The sequence below is a fragment of the Pleurodeles waltl genome, chromosome 10 (assembly GCF_031143425.1).
Source record: "Pleurodeles waltl isolate 20211129_DDA chromosome 10, aPleWal1.hap1.20221129, whole genome shotgun sequence".
NCBI lineage: Eukaryota > Metazoa > Chordata > Amphibia > Caudata > Salamandridae > Pleurodeles > Pleurodeles waltl.
Genome location: NC_090449.1, coordinates 456,776,532 through 456,797,167, shown reverse-complemented (window position 1 = coordinate 456,797,167; position 20,636 = coordinate 456,776,532). Strand labels below are relative to the sequence as shown.

Sequence of the window (20,636 nt, the reverse complement as noted above, 5' to 3'; positions counted from 1 at the left end):
CCGGCGTACATCGTCATTGGCTCCTGGGACCCATAGGGTCCAATGTTAATCAATGCAGCATTGCACCACGGTCTCCGACCGCCTACCGCGACGGTGTACAACGCCAGCGCAGTTACCTCACATCCCATTGTCCCACTTTAGAGGTCAGGCAGCCGCCATTTCAGGGGCCCACATGGCCTCATTTCCAACTGCGTCACACATACCTAGGCCTAGTCTCAACACACATACAGGCCACATTTTGTGTATGATTGGTGTTCTGGGTAAACTGTGGGTACGTACCTCTGAGTTGTTTGACTCTGTGCTCGCTGTTGTCCTTCATAGGCACTGTCCGCTGGGACATGTGAGGAGATGGCGGAATCCTCCAGTGTACCGACTGCTGGTGGACCTGTCGACAATGGAGGAAAGACATTTGATAATCACCTACAGGTTTGACCATGCCACAATCCAGGAACTGGGTACCCAGTTGGAGCCAGACCTGATGTCAGCAATCCGCCATCCCACAGGAATCCCCCCTCAAGTGCAGGTGCTATCAGTGCTCCATTTCCTTGCAAGTGGGTCTTTACAAACAACTGTGGCCATGGCATCACGGATGTCCCAGCCTATGTTTTCCAACGTATTGTCCAGAGTGTTGTCTGCCCTGCTGAAACACATGCGGAGCTACATCGTTTTCCCTCAGGTGGAGGATTTGCCTACAGTGAAAGGTGACTTCTATGCCCTTGGACCTATCCCCAACATCATAGGTGCCATTGCTGGGACCCATGTGGGTTTGGTCCCCCCCCCCCCACAGGAGTGAACAGGTGTACAGAAACCGGAAGAGTTATAATTCCATTAATGTACAGATGGTATGTTTGGCAGACCAGTACATCTCCCATGTGAATGCCATGTTCCCTGGCTCAGTGCATGACGCCTACATCCTGCGGAATAGCAGCATCCCTTATGGGATGGGTCAACTCCAGAGGCACTGTGTGTGGCTATTAGGTAAGCCCCTGGAAGCAAGACAGTGGGAATGGTTGTCTGGGGTTATCCCTCCAGGTTAGTGTGTGTCTAACAGTTGTCCCTCGCCATTTGCAGGTGACTCTGGTTACCCCAACCTGTCATGGTTACTGACCCCAGTGAGGAATCCCAGGACAAGGGCAGAGGAACGCTAAAATGAGGCCCATGGGCGAACTAGGAGAGTGATGGAGCGGACCTTCGGCCTCCTGAAGGGCAGGTTCAGGTGCCTGCATATGACAGGTGGATCCATATTCTACTCACCAAAGAAGGTGTGCCAGATCATCGTGGCCTGTTGTATGCTTCACAACTTGGCTTTGCGACGACAGGTGCCTTTTCTGCAGGAGGATGTTCCAGATGGTGGTGTTGTGGCAGCTGTGGAGCCTGTTGACAGTGATGAGGATGAAGCAGAGGAAGAAGACATGCAGAACAGGGACTCAGTGATCCAGCAATATTTCCAGTGAAACACAGGTGAGAATACATTCCTGCCTACTACATGTACTTTTACACTACTACCTCTATCCTGTCTGTCGTTTTCACTCAGTGCATGGTCACTGAGTTGTCACTTTCCATTATGGTTTCACAGATGTGGGTCCCAACGTGTGTCATCTGCTTAGATTCCTCATGGACTAGAGCTGTGTGACATAGGTATGTTGACATTGCTATTTCAAGAACATTTTATCACTGTAATTGCAAATACACTATTTCGAAATCACAGACAGACTCCAGATCTTTTTGTGCTTTAGGTGTGTTTATTTAAATGCAAAATATTGGAGGGGGAAGTTAAATGGTGAGGGGTGATGGCGGAGGAGTGTCCATGGCAGAGTCCAGTCTATTAGTCTCACAGGTGCATTGCCCATATGGGCATAGGAAGTGGAGCTAGGGCAGTTCCAATATAGACAGGGTTACAAAGTGGACAGTGGTTTGACAATCAGGGTGGTCTCATTTCTTGGCAGGGGGTCTTGGCATCGTGCTGTGTCTTGTTCCTGGATCTCAGGGACCGTTTGCGGGGTGGTTCTCCGTCTGCAGGGGGTGGGGTGCTGGTGTGGTGGTCCTGTGGCGGGGCGTCCTGTCCACTAGCGCCGGCGGAGGTGGTGGGCAGTTCATCGTCCATGCTATTGTCAGGGGACCCTTGTAGTGCCACAGTGCCCCTCCTGGTGTTGAGTACTTCCTTCAGCACCCCCACGATGGTGCCCAGGGTGGAGCTGATGGTTCTGAGTTCCTCCCTGAAGCCCATATACTGTTCCTCCTGCATGCACTGGGTCTCCTGAAACTTGGCCAGTACCGTTGCCATCGTCTCCTGGGAGTGGTGGTATGCTCCCATGATGGAGGAGAGGGCCTCGTGGAGAGTGGGTTCCCTTGGCCTGTCTGCCCCCTGTCGCACGGCAGCCCTCCCAGTTCCCCTGTGTTCCTGGGCCTCCGTCCCCTGGACTGTGTGCCCACTGCCACTGCCCCCAGGTCCCTGTTGTTGTTGGGGCAGTGGGTTATCCTGGGTGCCCTGTAGTGGTGGACACACAGCTAATTGACGTGTCCTGGGGACGGAGGTATGGGCCCGCTGGGTGGGTGCTGTGCTGGTGTTTCCAGAGGGGGGAAGGTCTGTGGTGGCCTGTGCCTGTGTGAGGGGAACCGACTGTCCCGAGGCCCACGATGGGCCGGGCTGGTCATCTAGATCCAGTTGGACAGAGGTGCTGTCATCACTGTGGGCCTCTTCTGTGGGTGGAGTGGACATATCTGGACCCTCCTGTCTGGTGATGTTTTGTAGTGGTCCTGCAGGGGTGGAAAGGCATGATTATTGCATCTGTGTGTCATGGTGTGCAATGGGTGGGTGACCGTGTACCCCAGTGCTGGCATTCCTGTGGGTGAGCTTGTGTGATGATGGTTTAGGGGGCTGTATGGGTATGTGCAGTGGCATGCTTTAGTGATGGGTGTCCATGCTTTATTGTTGCATGCAGGGCTTGGTGTTGGGATGTGTGGTTTGTGATATTGGTACATTTGTGAGGAGTTGGAGTGATAGGGGTGAGGGTGAGGGTGGGGGTATGTGATAGCATGCAGGTAGGGTGGGGTATGTAATAGTTAAGATTTGACTTACCAGAGTCCATTCCTCCACCAACTCCTGCGAGGCCCTCAGGATGCAGAATCGGCAAGACCTGCTCCTCCCATGTTGTTAGTTGTGGGTGAGGAGGTGGGGGTCCGTCGCCAGTCTGCTGAACCGCCAGGTGGTGTCTTGAGACCACGGAACGCATCTTCCCCCGTAGGTCATTCCACCTTTTCCTGATGTCCTCCCGATTTCTTGGGTGTTGTCCCACTGCGTTGACCCTGTCCACTATTCTTCGCCATAGCTCCATCTTCCTTGCAATTGAGGTGTGCTGCACCTGTGATCCAAATAGCTGTGGCTCTACCCGGACGATTTCCTCCACCATGACCCTGAGCTCCTCCTCCGAGAACCTGGGCTGTCTTTGCCGTGCCATGGGGTGGTGTAGGTGATGTGTGGGGTGGTGTGTGTGGTGATGATTGTGGTGATATGTAGTGGTGTGTAGTGTGAGGTGCATGGAAGTTGTGTGGGTGATGGTGTTGTGTGACTGTGGATGCTAGTATTGTTGATGGTGGTGTCTCTCTCTGGCCTTCGTTCATGATTTTTGGTCGTAGGGGTTTGTGGGTGATGTGGGTGTGTGTTTTATATTGTATTGTGTGTGTGGGAGTGGTGTGTGTATGTGCATCAGGTGTGTGTATTTCAAATTGTCCAATGTGGCTGTGTTTTGTAAGAGTGTGTGTATTTTGAGCGCGGCGGTGTCTACCGCCAATGGAATACCGCGGTTGAAAGACCGCCGCGTGGATTCGTGTGTCATGATAGTGTGGGCGTATTTCTGTTGGCGTGACGGTGGAGGTTTTGTTTTCGCCAGTTTATCACTGACCTTTGGTGTGGCGGACTTGTGTGGGTGTCTGAATTTTGGCGGATTCCGAGCAGTGGGTCATAATGACCGTGGTGGAATTCCGCCGCAGCGGCGGTGTGTTGGCGGTCTTCTGAACGGCGGTAAGCGGCTTTTACCGCCAATGTTGTAATGACCCCCTAAGTCTAGTACCATGTCCTGAAGTCTGCTCTTCTTGATAATTAGTGGTCTCTGGTGATAAATGAATTTTCTCCTCTAGTGCTGCATCTTGAGCTCATATCTGAGCTCTTTTCTGAATACAACTGCACAAGGCAGTGCCACTGTCATTTACAGGCTACACATTTTCCATTGAAAATGACCAATAAATTTGCATAGACAAAATTTTTACTGATAAACCTATATAGCACACAAATGCTAATGTGGAAATTGGGTTTTACTGAATATTTATAGTTTGTGAATCATCAAGTAAAGTATCCTGATGTGCTACCATTTTTTATAGTTCATTTACAGGTATTTACATTTTGTTGTGTGTTACAAAAATGACATCCCACTGCCTTTTTTAACACTCCCTGTAAACAGCGAGATTGTCACTTTACTTTTTCTGCCTGTAAAGTGAGAGGAGTTTGTAAAACCCAATCCCTCTGTTAAAAAACATAAGCAGCAAATTGTCAAAAGACATAGCCTGCCATATGACCTCTGTCTTTGAGGCACAGCTAATGTGATACGATAAATACAGAATTTGAAGGTATCTTTATTTATTGCTTGGACATTTGCAACCCACCAAAAATCGGATCATGACCCACCAGTAGGTTGCGACCCACATTTTGGAAAACACTGTCCCAAGGGATGGCGGTGGTAGGGTACACAGCGAACAAGTGATGAATGAATGAATAGTTCCATGACAGATGCCAAGGCTCTTTAGTGGTGGAAAAAAGCACTAAAGGATCAAAGAAAATGAGCACTGCCTAAATTATCAAAAGTCTGACCACCATCTTTTTCACTTAGATGTCCATATTAAATCCATTTCATTGTCGAGAAGATAAAAAAAAAGAAAAGCGCGCAAACAAGAAAAGGATAGATTTCCCTGAACAAACATGTTGATGCAGATCAAATGTGTGAATTAATTTGAAAAATATCTACCAGCATATTCACAATCTCAGAAAAAATTAAACTGAGGTATCCCCAGGGCAGCAGGCAGCATGGTGGAGGCAAGCATTTGGTAAGATGTAGGGACAACTGGTTACTTTGGGCTATGGGGGCAGATTTCAACCAATTTCCAGCATAATGACTATTATAACATTCTAATCTAAGATTGGTGAAGCCTGGCTGGCTGTCATTTTCTGATCCTCATGAGGGTCAGTCAGCCAGGCACTTTTCACTGTCACATGCTCTACTGTGTCATCCGTCATAACTCTGCTGCCTAAACTAGGGCTTACCTTGATCCAGACCTGCTATACTTCAGGCCTCCTCAACACACCCCCAGATGATGCACAGTACGCATAACTGTTTAATGTAGCCCCGGGATCTTTAGGTGTCATTCCAGAGCTTCCTATCAATCACAGAGTGGTCCTGGTCCTTTAGGTTACCTATGTAGGAAGCCTAGAGCGGGACAGTCTACAATCATGTGACCTGGCGTCATCAGTCATGAGCTCTGACTCTGTGACCCCAGGTCACATGCAGTAATACATATACTCTGCATGCGTTAAGGCATAGTGTATCTATTTTAAAAGGTTCTTACTCCTTGCTGCAGCATTAGATCAATCTGCAGAGAGGACACAACCAAGGCTGGGAGGACTGGTCCTGCAGAAGAAGACTGTCTGTGCCTCGCCTTTCATTACAGCTAAGTCAGCTCTCAGAGCCCTGAATCCAGGGCATGTATTATGCCCACCAACGCCCCATCGATGTCAAATATCACCAACTGCCACTAATGAGATGTTGATTCTCTGGAGAGTGGGAAATTGGGGTAAGACCGAAACCATTGTTGGAATTCTCTGTGAGAGTGAGAGAAGGGCTGGCTCACACAAATGAGATGTACAAAGGATTCTCTTAGCGAATGGGTATTAGCGATGGAGTCATCTTAAAATAGCTGAGCCCTGCAACCCAACTCTGGGAAAGAGGGCTCAGCTTGACAAAGCCGATCATTTACACAAGAGCATTAGCAAGGGACAGAAGCTGAAGTTGGTTCAAACAAACCTGGACAAGATGCAGAGATATACATGCCCTTGTTTCATATTGGTTTAAGCTGCTGGAGTAGATTCAGGGGCTCGCCACAAGGCCACAACATGGCTGAAAGGAAGAGGAGCCTAACAAGAGCGCGTCGACGATATGAGGGCAGTGATGAATGTGAAAAACTGAGTAAAGCTGACTGACAACCAGTCAAGTACTGCCCCATGTTTTACTGTATCCCAACCATTCCAACAGACCACAGACATAAGCACCCCCATAGCCAGTGCAAAGCAACATGAATCCTACACTGTTCCGGGCATTCTAGGTCTTATTCTTAATGTAGATTCCGATGCTCCACCTAGTAACAACTTTTCAGCGTGTTCTTCGAAAGTGACTATGGGGGTCATTCTGACCCTGGCGGTAATTACCGCCATGGCGGAGGTCGGCGGTAGCACCGCCAACAGGCTGGCGGTGCACCGCTGGGCATTCTGACCGCGGCGGTTCAGCCGCGGCCAGAAACGGAAAGTCGGCGGTGTACCGCCGACTTCCCGCTGCCCTTGAGAATCCTCCATGGCGGCGGAGCGCGCTCCGCCGCCATGGAGATTCTGACACCCCCTACCGCCATCCTGTTCCTGGCGGGTCTCCCGCCAGGAACAGGATGGCGGTAGGGGGTGCCGCGGGGCCCCTGGGGGCCCCTGCAGTGCCCATGCCAATGGCATGGGCACTGCAGGGGCCCCCTTAAGAGGGCCCCACGAAGAATTTCAGTGTCTGCTTTGCAGACACTGAAATTCGCGACAGGTGCAACTGCACCCGTCGCACCTTCCCACTCTGCCGGCTCTATTCTGAGCCGGCGTCCTCGTGGGAAGGGTGTTTCCCGCTGGGCTGGCGGGCGGACTTTCGGCGGTCGCCCGCCAGCCCAGTGCGAAACCCAGAATGACTGCCGCGGTCTTTTGACCGCGGTACGGTCTTCTGGCGGTTCCCGCTTGGCGGGCGGCTACCGCCGCCCGCCAAGCTTAGAATCACCCTCTATATGTTTAAATCAACTGTTATGAAGGTGGCATTATACCCTTCATTATTTGGACAGAAAGTGCTCCCCACAGGTATTCCTTAATGTTCCGACATCCTCTATAGCGAACATTTGTGTTAGTGTTCCCCACAGGCATTCCTTAATGCTCTGACATCCTCTACAAAGAACACTTGCATCTGTAAAAATAGTTAAATTGAGCAATACAAAATATATTTTCCCACAGTATGAGTTGTTCCAAATAGCAATGCACAATAGTTTTGTACATTATAGTATTGCTCTCAATTTGGTCAACATCTGAAAAATGCTTCCTCTCAACCCATCCTAGCCAAATTAGTTATATTGCAGCACATGCTTTCATAAGAAACTGGTCTATATTGGTGTCTAGCCACACTTACATGCCTACAATAAGATGGTTACCAATCTATAAAAAAACACGCTTATCTATATCTTAGTGACTATTATCATCACCAAAAACACAACTTTCTTTCGCTACCATGAATAGTACCAATAATGGTCATGACTCACCCAACCTTAACAAGTGGGATCAGAACTATTGAAACCTTTTATTTTCCTGATCAACTTATTTTAGAAACACTGTTAGTCCCAAACTCAAGATAGTATCATTAGCGCATTGCTGGATACCACTCGATATTTAAGTCATTGTTCCTGTATTAATAGTTCCTTCATTTCTTCTCGGACTGCCTCATGCCGATATAAATGTTTCAGTGTCATACTCACTCTTGGGATCACCAGTTATGGGAATGGTTTACCTACCTTCCTCAGTATCCCTTCATTACAATTTTATTTTCTTACAAGAAAAAAAATAGTGAAACAAACAGTAATACTGCCCACTTCCCCCTGAAGATCACTGTTATCATTGTTACCATCCTGGAAGACTCGCTCAACATTGAGTCCATATGTGGCGCAGGTCTCATAATAAGTAGATCGTTTCAGATCATTAGAGAGCTTTCGGGCTCGGGAATCATCTATCACTCTAGGATTCGTAGCACTGATGGCATCTGAAATGAGAAGAGAAGAGTTCATGAGACATGCTGCTAAAATGAATTTTTAACATCTTGCAAAATGTTGCAACTAAGTGCTCCAACTGTCACTTTTCATTACGTACACCAACTAATAAATTGCATCCCTAATAAGTGTATGTCTCTGTGATTGTACCATTGTCTTGGACAAAAAACACAAGCGAACCATTTTAGCAAATCTTGTGTCCTATGCGCTGTTTATGGGTATGACAGATATGCCAAACTGGGGCTCACTAAAAAAAAGGTTTTGCCATTAACCATGTTTAAATTTGTTTCCAGGCAACCAAATGGCTGTTGTATCTTGACAAACCTGCACCTACTCATTGCATTAAATATGTAAGTAGAAAATTGGGATATAGGAAGCCTGGAGTAAGAGACTCCATCTAAATAATAGAAGGTAGGTTGGCAGATTTTTTGCTACAACATCCCTCAATAACTTGCATCAACCTGCAGAAGGTTAAACAAAGTAATGTTCTTAAGAAGGAGATAAAAAAATAGATGCCCAACACAGTAAGTTGGTGACAATCATTCAGCATCTGAAATGTTTTTATGTTTTTATTCTGGAACTGTGTCAAATAAGCAAAATTATATATTATAATGAGATTGACATCAAACCTCCACGTGTCACCATGTGCTATTCCTCAATTCACTTACCATATCACAATGGCACAATATTACCTATTTCCACACTATTCAAACCTTCACAGGAAGGTAATTCCCCTGTACAAGTTAGTTATAAAATATGTAATATGAAGTGGGGGGGGAAAAGGTTACGTTTAGATCATTAGTGTGAAATTCTCCCCATTTAACCTCCATTCACAATTTCAGTGGTATGGCCATAAGTCTCTGGGAGATGCCCAAACAGGTTTACCTTGTTGTGTGGATGTCTAGGCATCACTGGGTACCTCACTAAATTAAAGTCTCCAATTCATCACACCTTACCTTCAGCCTTCTGCTTCAACAACTTTGCCATTTCTCCAAGAAAACTTTCATAGGCCATGTTTAGAGCGTAAATACACTGCACCATTACCAACTTGTATCTTCCCTTGAATAGTCTGGACCTATGCTCTTTCCGTTAAACAATTTCCGCCATCATGAGAAAATGAATGTCCCTGTGAAGCTGAATCACAGTATCACAATTTTTACATTTTCCCACTGATTAGATGTTTACCACAGGGTACAACATCTGTTTGAAAAGATGTATATCTCTACATTGCAGGTGGATTTTTGGTAACCAACACCTCCAGCTCGTCACACTTATTAAGTGGCTCTGTTGGTAGCCTCTTGTGGTATCTTCCTTACTCACTCCATTAGTTCACTACTAAAAACCACCCTGACTGAGGGATCTAGACTGTAAGATGAGGACCTGAGGAAGACAGATCTGTGAGGGGGAGAGCAATGCTGTGGCTGGAGTGTCTTATGAATAAATCCTGAAGAAATACTTAGGGCCTGGTTAAGATCTTGGTGAAGTATGTCACAAATGTGAAGGTTATTCTGCCCGCTGTATTACAATTTCCATAGGATAAAATGGAATTGTAATATGGTGCTCAGGATATCCATCACGTTTGTGACAGAGTAACTTCATCCGCCAAGCTCTAAATCAGGCCCTTAGTCTTTTGCCTGGTCCTGGTCTCATCCTGGCGACGAGGATGGGAAAAGCAGAGCGACACCTCAATACGCCATATGAGAGTTTAAAAAAAGGATAGAGACACTGGGGTAATCTCTAGAGGAAGACCTCGACAACTGAAACTCAGATAAACCGCATTCCATCGAAGAGAGTAAAGGTACGGAGTATGTAAGGATGGGGGCAGCTGTTGTTTGATAGAGATAAAAGAGTACATCATTTCAGCAGTGTGATTTATGGCTCACTTCCAGGAAGAAATTATTCAAGTTTGAATTATTGCGTGGCTACACCTGGAGCCAGAGTGTAGCAAAAGGTTAAGAAACACTAGTCAATTGAAAGTTTAGAGGGAGTCATTGAAAGCTGTAAGATACATTGAGCCACAGTTTTAACCACATAATAACCGAGCGCTGGGTGGCCTGCAGCCGATGGAGCCGCACGCGTAACGTGGAGCTCCCGGCAGTAGTCGCAGGGCCCGAAAAATCCTGAGGACATAACGGCCCCAAACATGGTTCCGAGTGACGCCTAGGGGTTCGGAATACCTGGGGCACGAGTCCAGCAGCCACCTGAGAGAATGGAGGTGGTGCGCCACTGAACGGAACGGAGCACCTGAGTCCCGAGCTAAGATGGCGGCTGCGACTCGGAGGTAGAGCAGAGCGGCGCTGCCTGTGCCGAATAAAGCCAGAGAAGACTGGCGCTTGGAAGAGGACCGAGAACTAAGCCCTGGAACAGGTATGGCGGAAACCACAGCTCCCCCCACCTCGCAGAGAAAGTGTGCAATGGTGTGGGCACTGGTGAGGGGGAGGGGCTTGCTCTACTACCGGGAGCCGGCAGATAGGAGGAGAAGGCGAGGACCCGCGGGGATGCTCCCCTTCTGCCCTACCTCCGAAACTGATCATTTGGAGATAGAGAGTGCGACAACACAGTGCTGCAATTGCCAGAGGACAGAGGGGCGATATTAAGGACACGGCTGCCCTAGTGACTGGAAGCTCTGAGGGCAAAACATAATGGCCATTGGTGGTTCCATCCAGCAAGTGAGGGGTGGGCACGTACCTCGGTGAAGCTGCGGAGCAGCATCACTCCCCGTCAACAAGTGCCACAACTAAATAAAAGGGACTTGATTCACAGGAATGGATCCCCCCCCCCCCGGCTTTACTAGAAACTCACTGGAGGGGTGCTGGCCGAAGATCCTCCTGGCTTAAACAAAACCTGGGGTCTTGTTACTGCAGGCAGTGCTTGAGCCTGACCAAAGTAGGAAACTGGGACGGACACGATGGGTAAGCTGAAGAGAAGGGAGGAGCAGGAACAAGACGGTATGGGTGCTACTAAACCACCTGAATAAACATCTACAGCCGGAGTAAACATTGATGCACCCACCTCAGAGACTACACTGGACATGATACTTCAGGGGATCCAGGACTCCCGTGAGGCCCTTGAACAGAAAATAGACACTCTAATGGTGGATCTCTCATTGCTGAGAGATGACCATCAGAGCTTAACAGACAGAGTGATTTCCAATGAAAGGGCCCTGGAACAGCTGATCCTGGGCCAAAAAGTCATCTCTACAGACCTGATAGGGCTTACCTCTTGAGTAAAACGGCTGGAAGCGAGGGCGGAAGATGCTAAAAATCGTGCTTGTAGAAGCATTATCCAGCTAGTGGACTACCGGAAAAGGTGGAGCTGAGAGCAGCAAGCACAGAGATTTTCCTGGAGAGATGGATAAAGGAAGGCGTGGCACCGGAAGGCTTATCCCCCTTCTTTGCCATCGAAAGAGCTCATAGGGTGCCATTCAGACCTCTCCCCCCGGGAGCTGGACCTCGCTCAGTTGTTGCCAAACTGCTACATTTTAAAGACAGAGGTTTTATCCTCACACAGGCACGACTAAAGGGGGAAATAATGCTAGACAACCAACGGATAATGATTTTCCATGACTTTACCAGAGAAACACAAAAATGGAGGGCCTCATTCAAGGATTCCAAACGGTGGCACCGGGTCTTAGGAATCCAATACGCTATGCTCTTCCTGGCTAAACTGAGAGTATCATATGGTGATAAGACCCACTTCTTTACCTCGCCCCAACTAGTGTGGGACTGGCTGGAGACTCTGGACTCACCGGCATCTGCTCCACTGCGAGGAACCCTGCGTACAACCAACAGAAGACATAACAGATCCAACAAGTGTGGAACAGATGTAGCTCCTCCACGAAATCAGGCATTACAGGAAATGCGAGAGGCAGTGGATACTACAGCAGTTATGAGTGGGGGGGGACCTTGTTTTGACTCAGTCCTCCGAGGTCCTCTCGGATCATGACTCCAATTCTGGTAGTATTTCCGTATCATCTCGAGACACATCCGTCAGTATGCCCAAAGTAACCCCGAGATCATCAGAGGATCTTATTTGAACACCTTGTATTTGGGTATCTGTGAGTAGCAGAGAAGGTCCATACCGTCGCTCAGTGACAGCTTTTGTTAAACTATGGGGTTTGATGCTTCACAGGAGGAGCACGGGACTGTTTTGACTCATCTGGAGTTGCTTTCATAGGGGGATGGAGCCCTGTTCCCTGATGGCCCAGCATAATCAGTTAAGACAGATACAGGGGCAATTGTGTAACGTGATAGTTGATATGTGATATAATCTGACTGGGCCCTGGAGGCACGCCGGGAATCAGGCTTTCGGTTTCTGGTGTACCGCCCTACCTAAATGATGTTAGCTACAGTTTTAACAGTTTGGACGGGGATAGTTTTAGTTACCGGTCTAGGGGAGTGAGGGGAGGGGTATTGTGGTTTTAGTTTTAGTTTTGTGTGTTATAAGAGAGTTGCACCCAGCAGAAAAGCGCTAGCTACACTTCGCAGTACGGAAACTTGGTTGAGGTTAAGCTCCTGGCTTTCGGGGAGGAACAAACAGACTCTGGCTTTCTACTTTTGTATTTTATGAGTATCCCCTTGAACTATAAAATTGCTACATGGAATGTCCGGGGCCTGAATAGCATGGGTAAAAGGTACAAAGTATACAATCAGCTTAGGAGACGAGGAGTCCACATAGCTATATTACAGGAAACGCACCTATTGAAGCAGGAAGTCAGAGCACTTGCGAAGAGATGGCGTGGCCAGGTATTCGCAACAACTTACTCTGCTTTTGCAAGAGGAGTGTTAATATGGGTATGTCCAGGAGTGCCTTTCCAAAAAACACATGAAGTTAGAGATAAGGAGGGGCGATATGTATTAATAGGTGGGAGACTAGAAGGTGGAGACATCACAATATGGGGAATATACACACCAAACCAGGAACAGGGAGCTTTTCTTACTACACTTTCGAGGGCATTGGGTCCCTATTTTACACGAGCCACCTTAATAGGAGGAGACTTTAATTGTATTGTAGACCATACATTAGACAGGTCACACCCATCCCTACTGCGGTCCCAAACCACAAAAGTAGCTACTGTTCTCCGAATGGCAACAACGATGGGGATTTGGTGATTGCTGGAGGCATAGCCACCATACAGCCTGGGACTATTCTTTTCGTTCTACATTACATGACTTGCATGTTAGTCTGGACACATTCCTTGCCTCCCCTGAGATACAATGCGCAGTGGGAACAGCAGAATACCTGTGCCGCACTATTTCAGATCATAATCCCCTGCTACTATCACTGGCCTGGTGCAGGGAAAAACCTAGCATTCCAACCTGGCGTCTCAGAGCAGAGATGCTCGAAGACGAGGCATTCAAACACTCTCTGTCAGCGGCAATTGGAGATTTTTTTGCCCTTAATACAGGAACGGTGTCAACTAGGGCGATAGAATGGGAGACATTTAAAATAGTCATCAGAGGAATATGCATAACAGAGAGTGTAGGGGTTAGAAGGTCCTTAGAATTAGAAATCCAAAAAAATGAGGAATCCCTTAGAGACATTGAACAGCAGAGACACAACCACCCAGAAGTGGCCCCTTGTCTTGCCGATCTCAAAGAAAAAACTGCAGAGGCAATCCAAAAGTTGAGCCGTTTTGATTACAGAAAATACTTGTCTAGGCAACACGCAGAGGGAGATAAAGCAGGCTCACTCTTAGCATGGCTGGCGGCTCCTCCAAGACAGCAGACAGTGATAACAGAAATTGAGGATGCAGCTGGTTGTCGTATTTATGGGCGGAGTGCAATAAATACACAGTTTGCTGACTACTATTCCCAACTATACGCCCCACCTGTTGAGGCGATGAACCCAACCAAATTGGAGGGCTTGGATGAACTTGACCTCCCTCACCTGGGGGAAGAGGACGGACAGGTCCTCGCTGAGCCAATCTTGATAGCAGATGTTAAAGCCGCAGTCCAAAATATGGCGAGAGGAAAAGTCCCAGGGGCTGGTGGACTTCCTGTGGAGTTCTATAGTGTTTACCTGGAAAAACTAGCCCCACACCTGTGTAGCCTATATGCAGAGGCAAAAGAGAGGGGTGCTCTGCCTCAGTCCACAAATGAAGCTAACATGATACCGATTCTAAAGCCGGATAAACCGGCGAGAGATGTGCGCTCAACTTGGACTATAAGATACTTAGTAGAATATTAGCTACCCGACTGCTGCCATATATGACAAAATTGATACATAGAGATCAATCTGGGTTTGTCCCCCAGCGTAGCACTGCACAGAACATAAGACGGCTGGTGTCTATACTCCACTCTGAGTCTCCAACCTTGCAGCGGGCGACGATTATCTCAGTGGATATTGAGAAAGCGTTTGATAGCCTTAGGTGGGATTACTTAGAAAAGGTAATGCTGAAACTAGGCCTGGGGCTCGAGTTTGTTACGATTGATGCAGCTGCTCTATGCGAATCCCACAGCACAGGAACGCACGGGTGGGACTATATCTGATCCATACCAATTTGGCAGGGGCACCAGGCGGTGAAACCGCTTGCCAGAATGCCAAGATTAGGCGTCTATTTTGAGGGGCTTCAAGTGGGACCGCAGGTGCATTATATTGCACTATATGCGGACAATATGCTGATCTTCCTGGGAGACATGGAAACTGATTTGCCAGGAGATATGGCCATGCTGGAATGTTTTGTAGGAGCATCTGGTCTACGGATCAATTGGCAGAAACCCTCAATTTTTCCCTTAACAGAGGGGGTCCCGAAAATGGTTGATACACAAGTGCTGCCCTGGGCACCCACAACCTTCTGTTACCTAGGAGTTAACATATACCATAAAACAGCAGACTTAATAGAGGGGAACATACACATTGCAATAAGGAGATTGAGAACTGATATGCAGTTTTGGGGGACACTCCCATAAGCGGTTATGGGGAGAGTGGTGTTACTAAAAATGATAATGCTGCCAATATTATTGTACTATTTATCTACTCTCCCACTGGTTATACCGAAATCAGTATTCAGTAACATTAACTCCATGATATCCAGTTTTATTTGGGAATCGAGTAGACACAGACTGGCACTGAGCAATCTTCAGAGACCCACTTCGGAAGGATGGTTGGCGGCCCTGGACATGGAGATTTACTACTGGGATGGCCAGTTACAATGGTTGGCAAGATCTTTAAGTGAGGATCCAGCGCACCAAAATACGCAGTATGATTTAGGTTAACTACACCATGCCCTCCTGAGCGTGTTGCTGGCCCCAAGTGGGAGGAAGCAGCGATTACCACCGGAGTGGCATGCTGTGCGGGCGTGCTGGGAGCGCAGTCTAAGGTGCTCCCGTACGGCTATCCCTTATGCCCCGGAAATTCCAATGACAGGCCTGAAGCAACTGGTGGTGGTGGGCAGGCTTTAACAGGGATTAGGAGACTAGCTTCATATAATATCACAGTGCTGGAGGACCTGTATCATAATGGGCAGTTGCGCACCTTCGCGGAACTGCAAGAACAGTATGATGCCCCACCAGTAATGTTCCTTATATGTAACGCGATCACTAGGATTATACAAAGAACCTGGAAGTTGGGGTCTCACGAACCTCCTATACATGAAGGTTGCAGAATTATTTGCTCATGAGGGGGAGGCAGGGGTGTGGTTTCAGCAATTTACAAAGCCTTACACAAAGATACTTTTACTGCTCTGGATAAACTTGGGTTTCAGCAATTTACAAAGCCTTACACAAAGATACTTTTACTGCTCTGGATAAACTTATATTGAAGTGGCAGACGGAGTTGGGGACATCAACAGATGAGCGGAGATGGGCCAGGATCACCTCACATGTATACCACGCAACTAGAAACACTTGTTTTAAAATAATAAACATCTATGTCTATCATAGAGATTATCTTACCCCCTAAAGAATTGCACAGATGTATGCCACAAGAGGTGGGGGTTGCCCCAGATGCCCAGAACCGGAGGCAGGGTTAAAACACATGTTATGGAATTGTCCGGAAATAGTGCCTTATTGGGAAGAGGTATTTAAGCAACTGGCTGCGATTACGAATAGTAGACTGAGACTATCTCTATTGACAGCACTGCTAGGAGATTTTCCCTGCCCCCCCCCCAAAAAAAAAGACAACCAATAAATATATTGAACTGGCATTGATTTTGGCCAAGAGAGAAATTACGAGCCATTGGAAAGTTGCTGGGGGGCCTCAAAATCAAAGATGGCAGAATGCATTGATAGAATGGGCTGAAACAGAGGGAAATATATTACATCAAGAGGCAGCACGGGGAAGAGGGTCCAGAGACACAGCATGACAATGGGAAACAATATTAGATTGTCTCAAACACCCAGACGATACAATCTCAGACAGCTCGCGAGGAACATCGGAATCGGACTCGGACGATGCCTCTACCACATAAATTTCAATATATGCTAAACTATGAAGGATCAGTTTTTATGTACGGAATGGAATGACAATTGTGAAATGATAATTTGTATGTTGGAATGCAATGGGGGGGAGGGAAGGGTGTAGGGTGTGGGTTGTTCTACACAGTAGATGTGTGTTTTTCGCTAATTTAGCTTTAAAAAAGTTAATAAAAGATATTTAAAAAAGAAAAAAGAACTGAGCGCTGAGTGCAGTGGCAGTTGTGCGGGAGGTGTCTGTGTGAGAGAAACGCTGACGGCACGCATCAGTTGTGTGGCAATCTTCAGACACTCAGGCTGGTGTAAGCTTCACATGATTGTCAGCTGCCAGAACTCTTGAAATTATTAAAGATACACCATAACGGCCAATAAGTGGAATAACGCTGACCAAGTTAGACGGTCAGAACAAACCTTGTGAAGGAATTGTTCAAGGAAGTGCTCCAAATTAGTGTCCGTCCTCAGGCTTAAACTCCCATACATGGCTCACACGTGCTCTCTTTCTCTCTCTCTATTGACAGTTGCAGCACTGCTCTCTAACAACACGAATTTCCAGTTAGGAGAACAAGACAATCACATAATTCTTTCCTTTCCACAGCGCCAACTAATGAACACCAAAACCATTCCACAGGAGTAAAGCAAGTAAACCTAAAATCAGTATAAAAGTTTCTGTCTTCAGATTGTCTCCAGTGATACACACCTCTCAGTGGGTTGCTATATCTGCAAGTGATCCACATTGTAAGTGAAGCAACCATCTATTTCTAGTGAGAGGAAACAAACAACTAGGAAACAATGCAAAATGTTACGCTTCCCCCATTTTTCATGCAACTTCCAAGAGAACCTCCAGTAAAGTGGAGTACATGGAAGAAAGTATTCAACAATTATGTGTTAGTCTGTAGCCCTAATTTACTGTTGGAAAGGAAATTGCCCTTGCTACAATACTATTAGGGGACAAAAGGGCAAGAAAAGGAAGAACACCTACCAGAGCCAAGTGTGGGGGACTCAAGAGGTCTCAATGCTTTCAAAATATGTATAAAAAATTAGATATGCATTTCTTGCTCCGTATAAGCACAATATTAGAACAATATCATTTTGGCAGAAGGTCGCAAAAAGAGGGGTCAGCAAAGGTTTTGTCTGTCTCAGCACTGAAGAAACTGGCCATTACATGCAAACTTGGAACAGCAAATGAAGAATGCATAAGAGATCAGTTTTTGCTCACATGTAATATAGAACAAGTTACAGAAGAACTGTGGCTTAAAGACAATCCACCCATAGGTGAAGTACTAATTGTCACAAAACAGGCTGAACACATGTGTGTAAAACAGTTAAAAACTGTGTTGTAAGTAAACACGCAGATGAGGAGGTGCTAAGATTAGTTTGTGACAAGACGTTTGAAACAAACAAAACTCAAGGTCACGGTTATACCAACGTGCAACAAACATGGTAGGATAGGACACCACACAGCATGTTTTAGAAGCCACAATCCTGTAAAGAAAAGTGTGAACAGATAGGTGAAAGAGATTTATGATGAAATTGTTCTGAAAATAAGTGATTCAGATACTGGTAATACAAAATATGTGGTGAAGAGAGAAAGCATGAATATGGAAGTCATGTTTGATTCCTGTTTCAGGTTAACTATAGTTTCAGAAAATGTTTTAACAAATTGTTAGGTGGAAAGGTTAAACTACAGGAAATTATTATAGGACCTAGGTGTTATGGTGGACAGCCTATAACAATGAAAAGTTACTTTCAAGGAACAATTAAGTATAAGAATATGTATGCTGTTGTAAAAATATATTTATCAGAGAAAGGTGATAAAATCTTAGGGTGGGCTGTGCAGAAGGACTTAGGTGTATGCTTGGATCCTAATGCATAATCACTGATTCAAATCCCAAGTATGGAAGAAAATGTGAGTTTTGAAAATTTGAGAGTCTAGGATGTCTTAAGACATGTACATAACATGAAATTAAGGGAAGATGCTGTTCCTGGGATGTCCAAGGTCAGAGGTCTACCTGTCTCTATGCAAGATGCTGTGAAGGAAGAACTTGAAAAACCATGCAAACTTGGCATAACAAAACCAGTAGGAGCCACAGAGTGGTTGGCATCAAACATATTAGTCCACAAAACAAACAACACAATTTGTCTGTGTGTGGATTTGAGGGCTCTTGTAGACAAGTTTTCTCTTCCAAATATCTCTGAGATATGCTAACCATGCTACCCGGAAACAGGTTATTTTCAAAACTTGACTTGGTCTCGGCATAATACCAGTTACATTTACATCATAAATCAAATAATTTGACAGCGTTTATCACACCTCTGGGTGCCTCCAAGTTCTAACACGTCATTTAGGCTAGTTTCTGTGGCATCTGTATATCAGAGAGCCATGTCTTCCATGGTAGAAAATAATTCATGTATATTTTATTATCAGGATGTGTTAGTAAGTGGAACAACACAGTTACAACAATGAAAGAGTAAAAATGGTAATAATCAAGGTTCAAGAATATGGAATGAGAGGAAAAAAGGAGAAACGTTAAATACAGATGTGAAGAAATCAGCTATCTTGGTCATAAAATGAGTGTGGAGGGAATAGAGTCACGATGGAAGAATCTGGAACATGGGGAGAGTGGTTAATTGTGTTAAATGTGTTAGATCAAATAACTACGTCAGTACTCCTGATACAATGGAGGATTACAAACTTTGAGAGGATAACTGCAAGAACAAAGGTTATATTTGACGAATAAGGGCTGGTGAGGAAAAGGAAATCCCAGGAACAGTGGCACAGCTGACAAGTTCTTGAACTACTTCTCAGCCAAATGTTCCTGAAGGGACATGCTACCTGACCGTTACGATTTTCCTTCCATACCATTACACACCAAATAATGGAGTATTTATGGGCATATTTATACTTTTTGAGCAAAACCGCACTAACGCAGTTTTGCACCAAAAAGTTTAGCACCGGCTTGCACCATTTCTTAGTCCCAGCCGGAAACCATTTTTATGGAACGGCGCAAGCCGGTCCAAAGGGTGGGCTAGCGTAAAATAAAAAAATGACGTTAGCCGGGCAGGGATGGAGGTATGGGAGAAGGGGGGTTTGCACAAAAAATTATGCTAGGCTGGTTAGAGGCAAAAAAAATGCCTCTAACGAGTCTAGTTTCATTTTCTGACGCAAAACCATCCATACCACATGACTCCAGTCTTAGACAAGACCGGAGTCATGCCTACCACCCCAATGGCCAGCACAGGGGACCAGTGTACCCTGGGAATGGCCATTGAACCCTGTGCCATGCAGGGGGCCCCAGTTTGGGCCCCGATGGCTCTTTAATTGGAACAAAAAAAAATACTTACACTTACCTGGATAAGGCTCCCCCATTCTCCGGTGTCCCTCTGTGTGGGTGTTCCTAGGGCTTGGGAGGGCACATGTGGACCCATTCCATGGTGTTTAACCATGGAAATGGGTCCTCAGGTCCCCTAACCCTTGGTCTGGCCCATGCAAGCTTTGCACCATTATTTAGGCCCTCCTCCTACCCTGTGTCATTGTAGCACGGGGGATAAATATAGGGCTATGGGGTTAGCACCATTTTTTAGACAGGAATGCCTAACTTGCACCTCATTGACGCAAGGTAGGTTCATACATCTAAAAGATGGTGCAAATTCCAAAATGTTGAGGTTAGACGGGTCTAACATCAAAATATAAATTAGTTTTGCGCCGAATTTGCGTAAAAAAAAAAGAAGCAAATTCAGCGCAAATGGAGTATAAATATGCCCTTAAGTTCTAACACCCAACATTGACCTCATCGTACTTAAATGGTCACTTGTAAATTGTTCTTTTTCATTTGTTCATTTACATTGTCTATCCTTTGCAACAGCTCAGTTAATGGCTTATTCCTTCACAGTTTTTTGTTGTGTTTCCAAATATTAATTATTGAAGGGAAGATGTGTGGTATCGTCCTTAGTCCCATCCTTCACTACTAATAACCGCCCTGAGTGACGGTTCTAGAATGTAAGGCGAGGAGCTGAGGAAGACAGATTTGTGAGGAGGTGATCAACGCTGTGGAGTCTTATGAATAAATCATGAATAAATGGATCATCTCTTGCCTGGTCTGAGCCTCATTTCACACCTCTTTTTTG

The 20,636-nt window shown here is 46.2% G+C and overlaps 1 protein-coding gene and 1 long non-coding RNA gene across 3 annotated transcripts in view; one reads left to right on the top strand and one right to left on the bottom strand.

Moving 5' to 3' along the window:
• LOC138261617 (arf-GAP with GTPase, ANK repeat and PH domain-containing protein 3-like) overlaps window positions 1–20,636 on the bottom strand; it is a 2,246,054-nt gene that overhangs the window by 1,610,870 nt on the left and 614,548 nt on the right. For both annotated transcript variants that reach the window (XM_069210744.1, XM_069210743.1), the window contains exon 6: window positions 7,956–8,090. In XM_069210744.1, the coding sequence (XP_069066845.1) occupies window positions 7,956–8,090 (135 nt within the window). The remainder of the gene's footprint in view (window positions 1–7,955; window positions 8,091–20,636) is intronic.
• Window positions 1–20,636, top strand: part of LOC138261618 (uncharacterized) — a 286,479-nt gene that overhangs the window by 210,787 nt on the left and 55,056 nt on the right. The gene's annotated exons all lie outside the window — the stretch shown is intronic.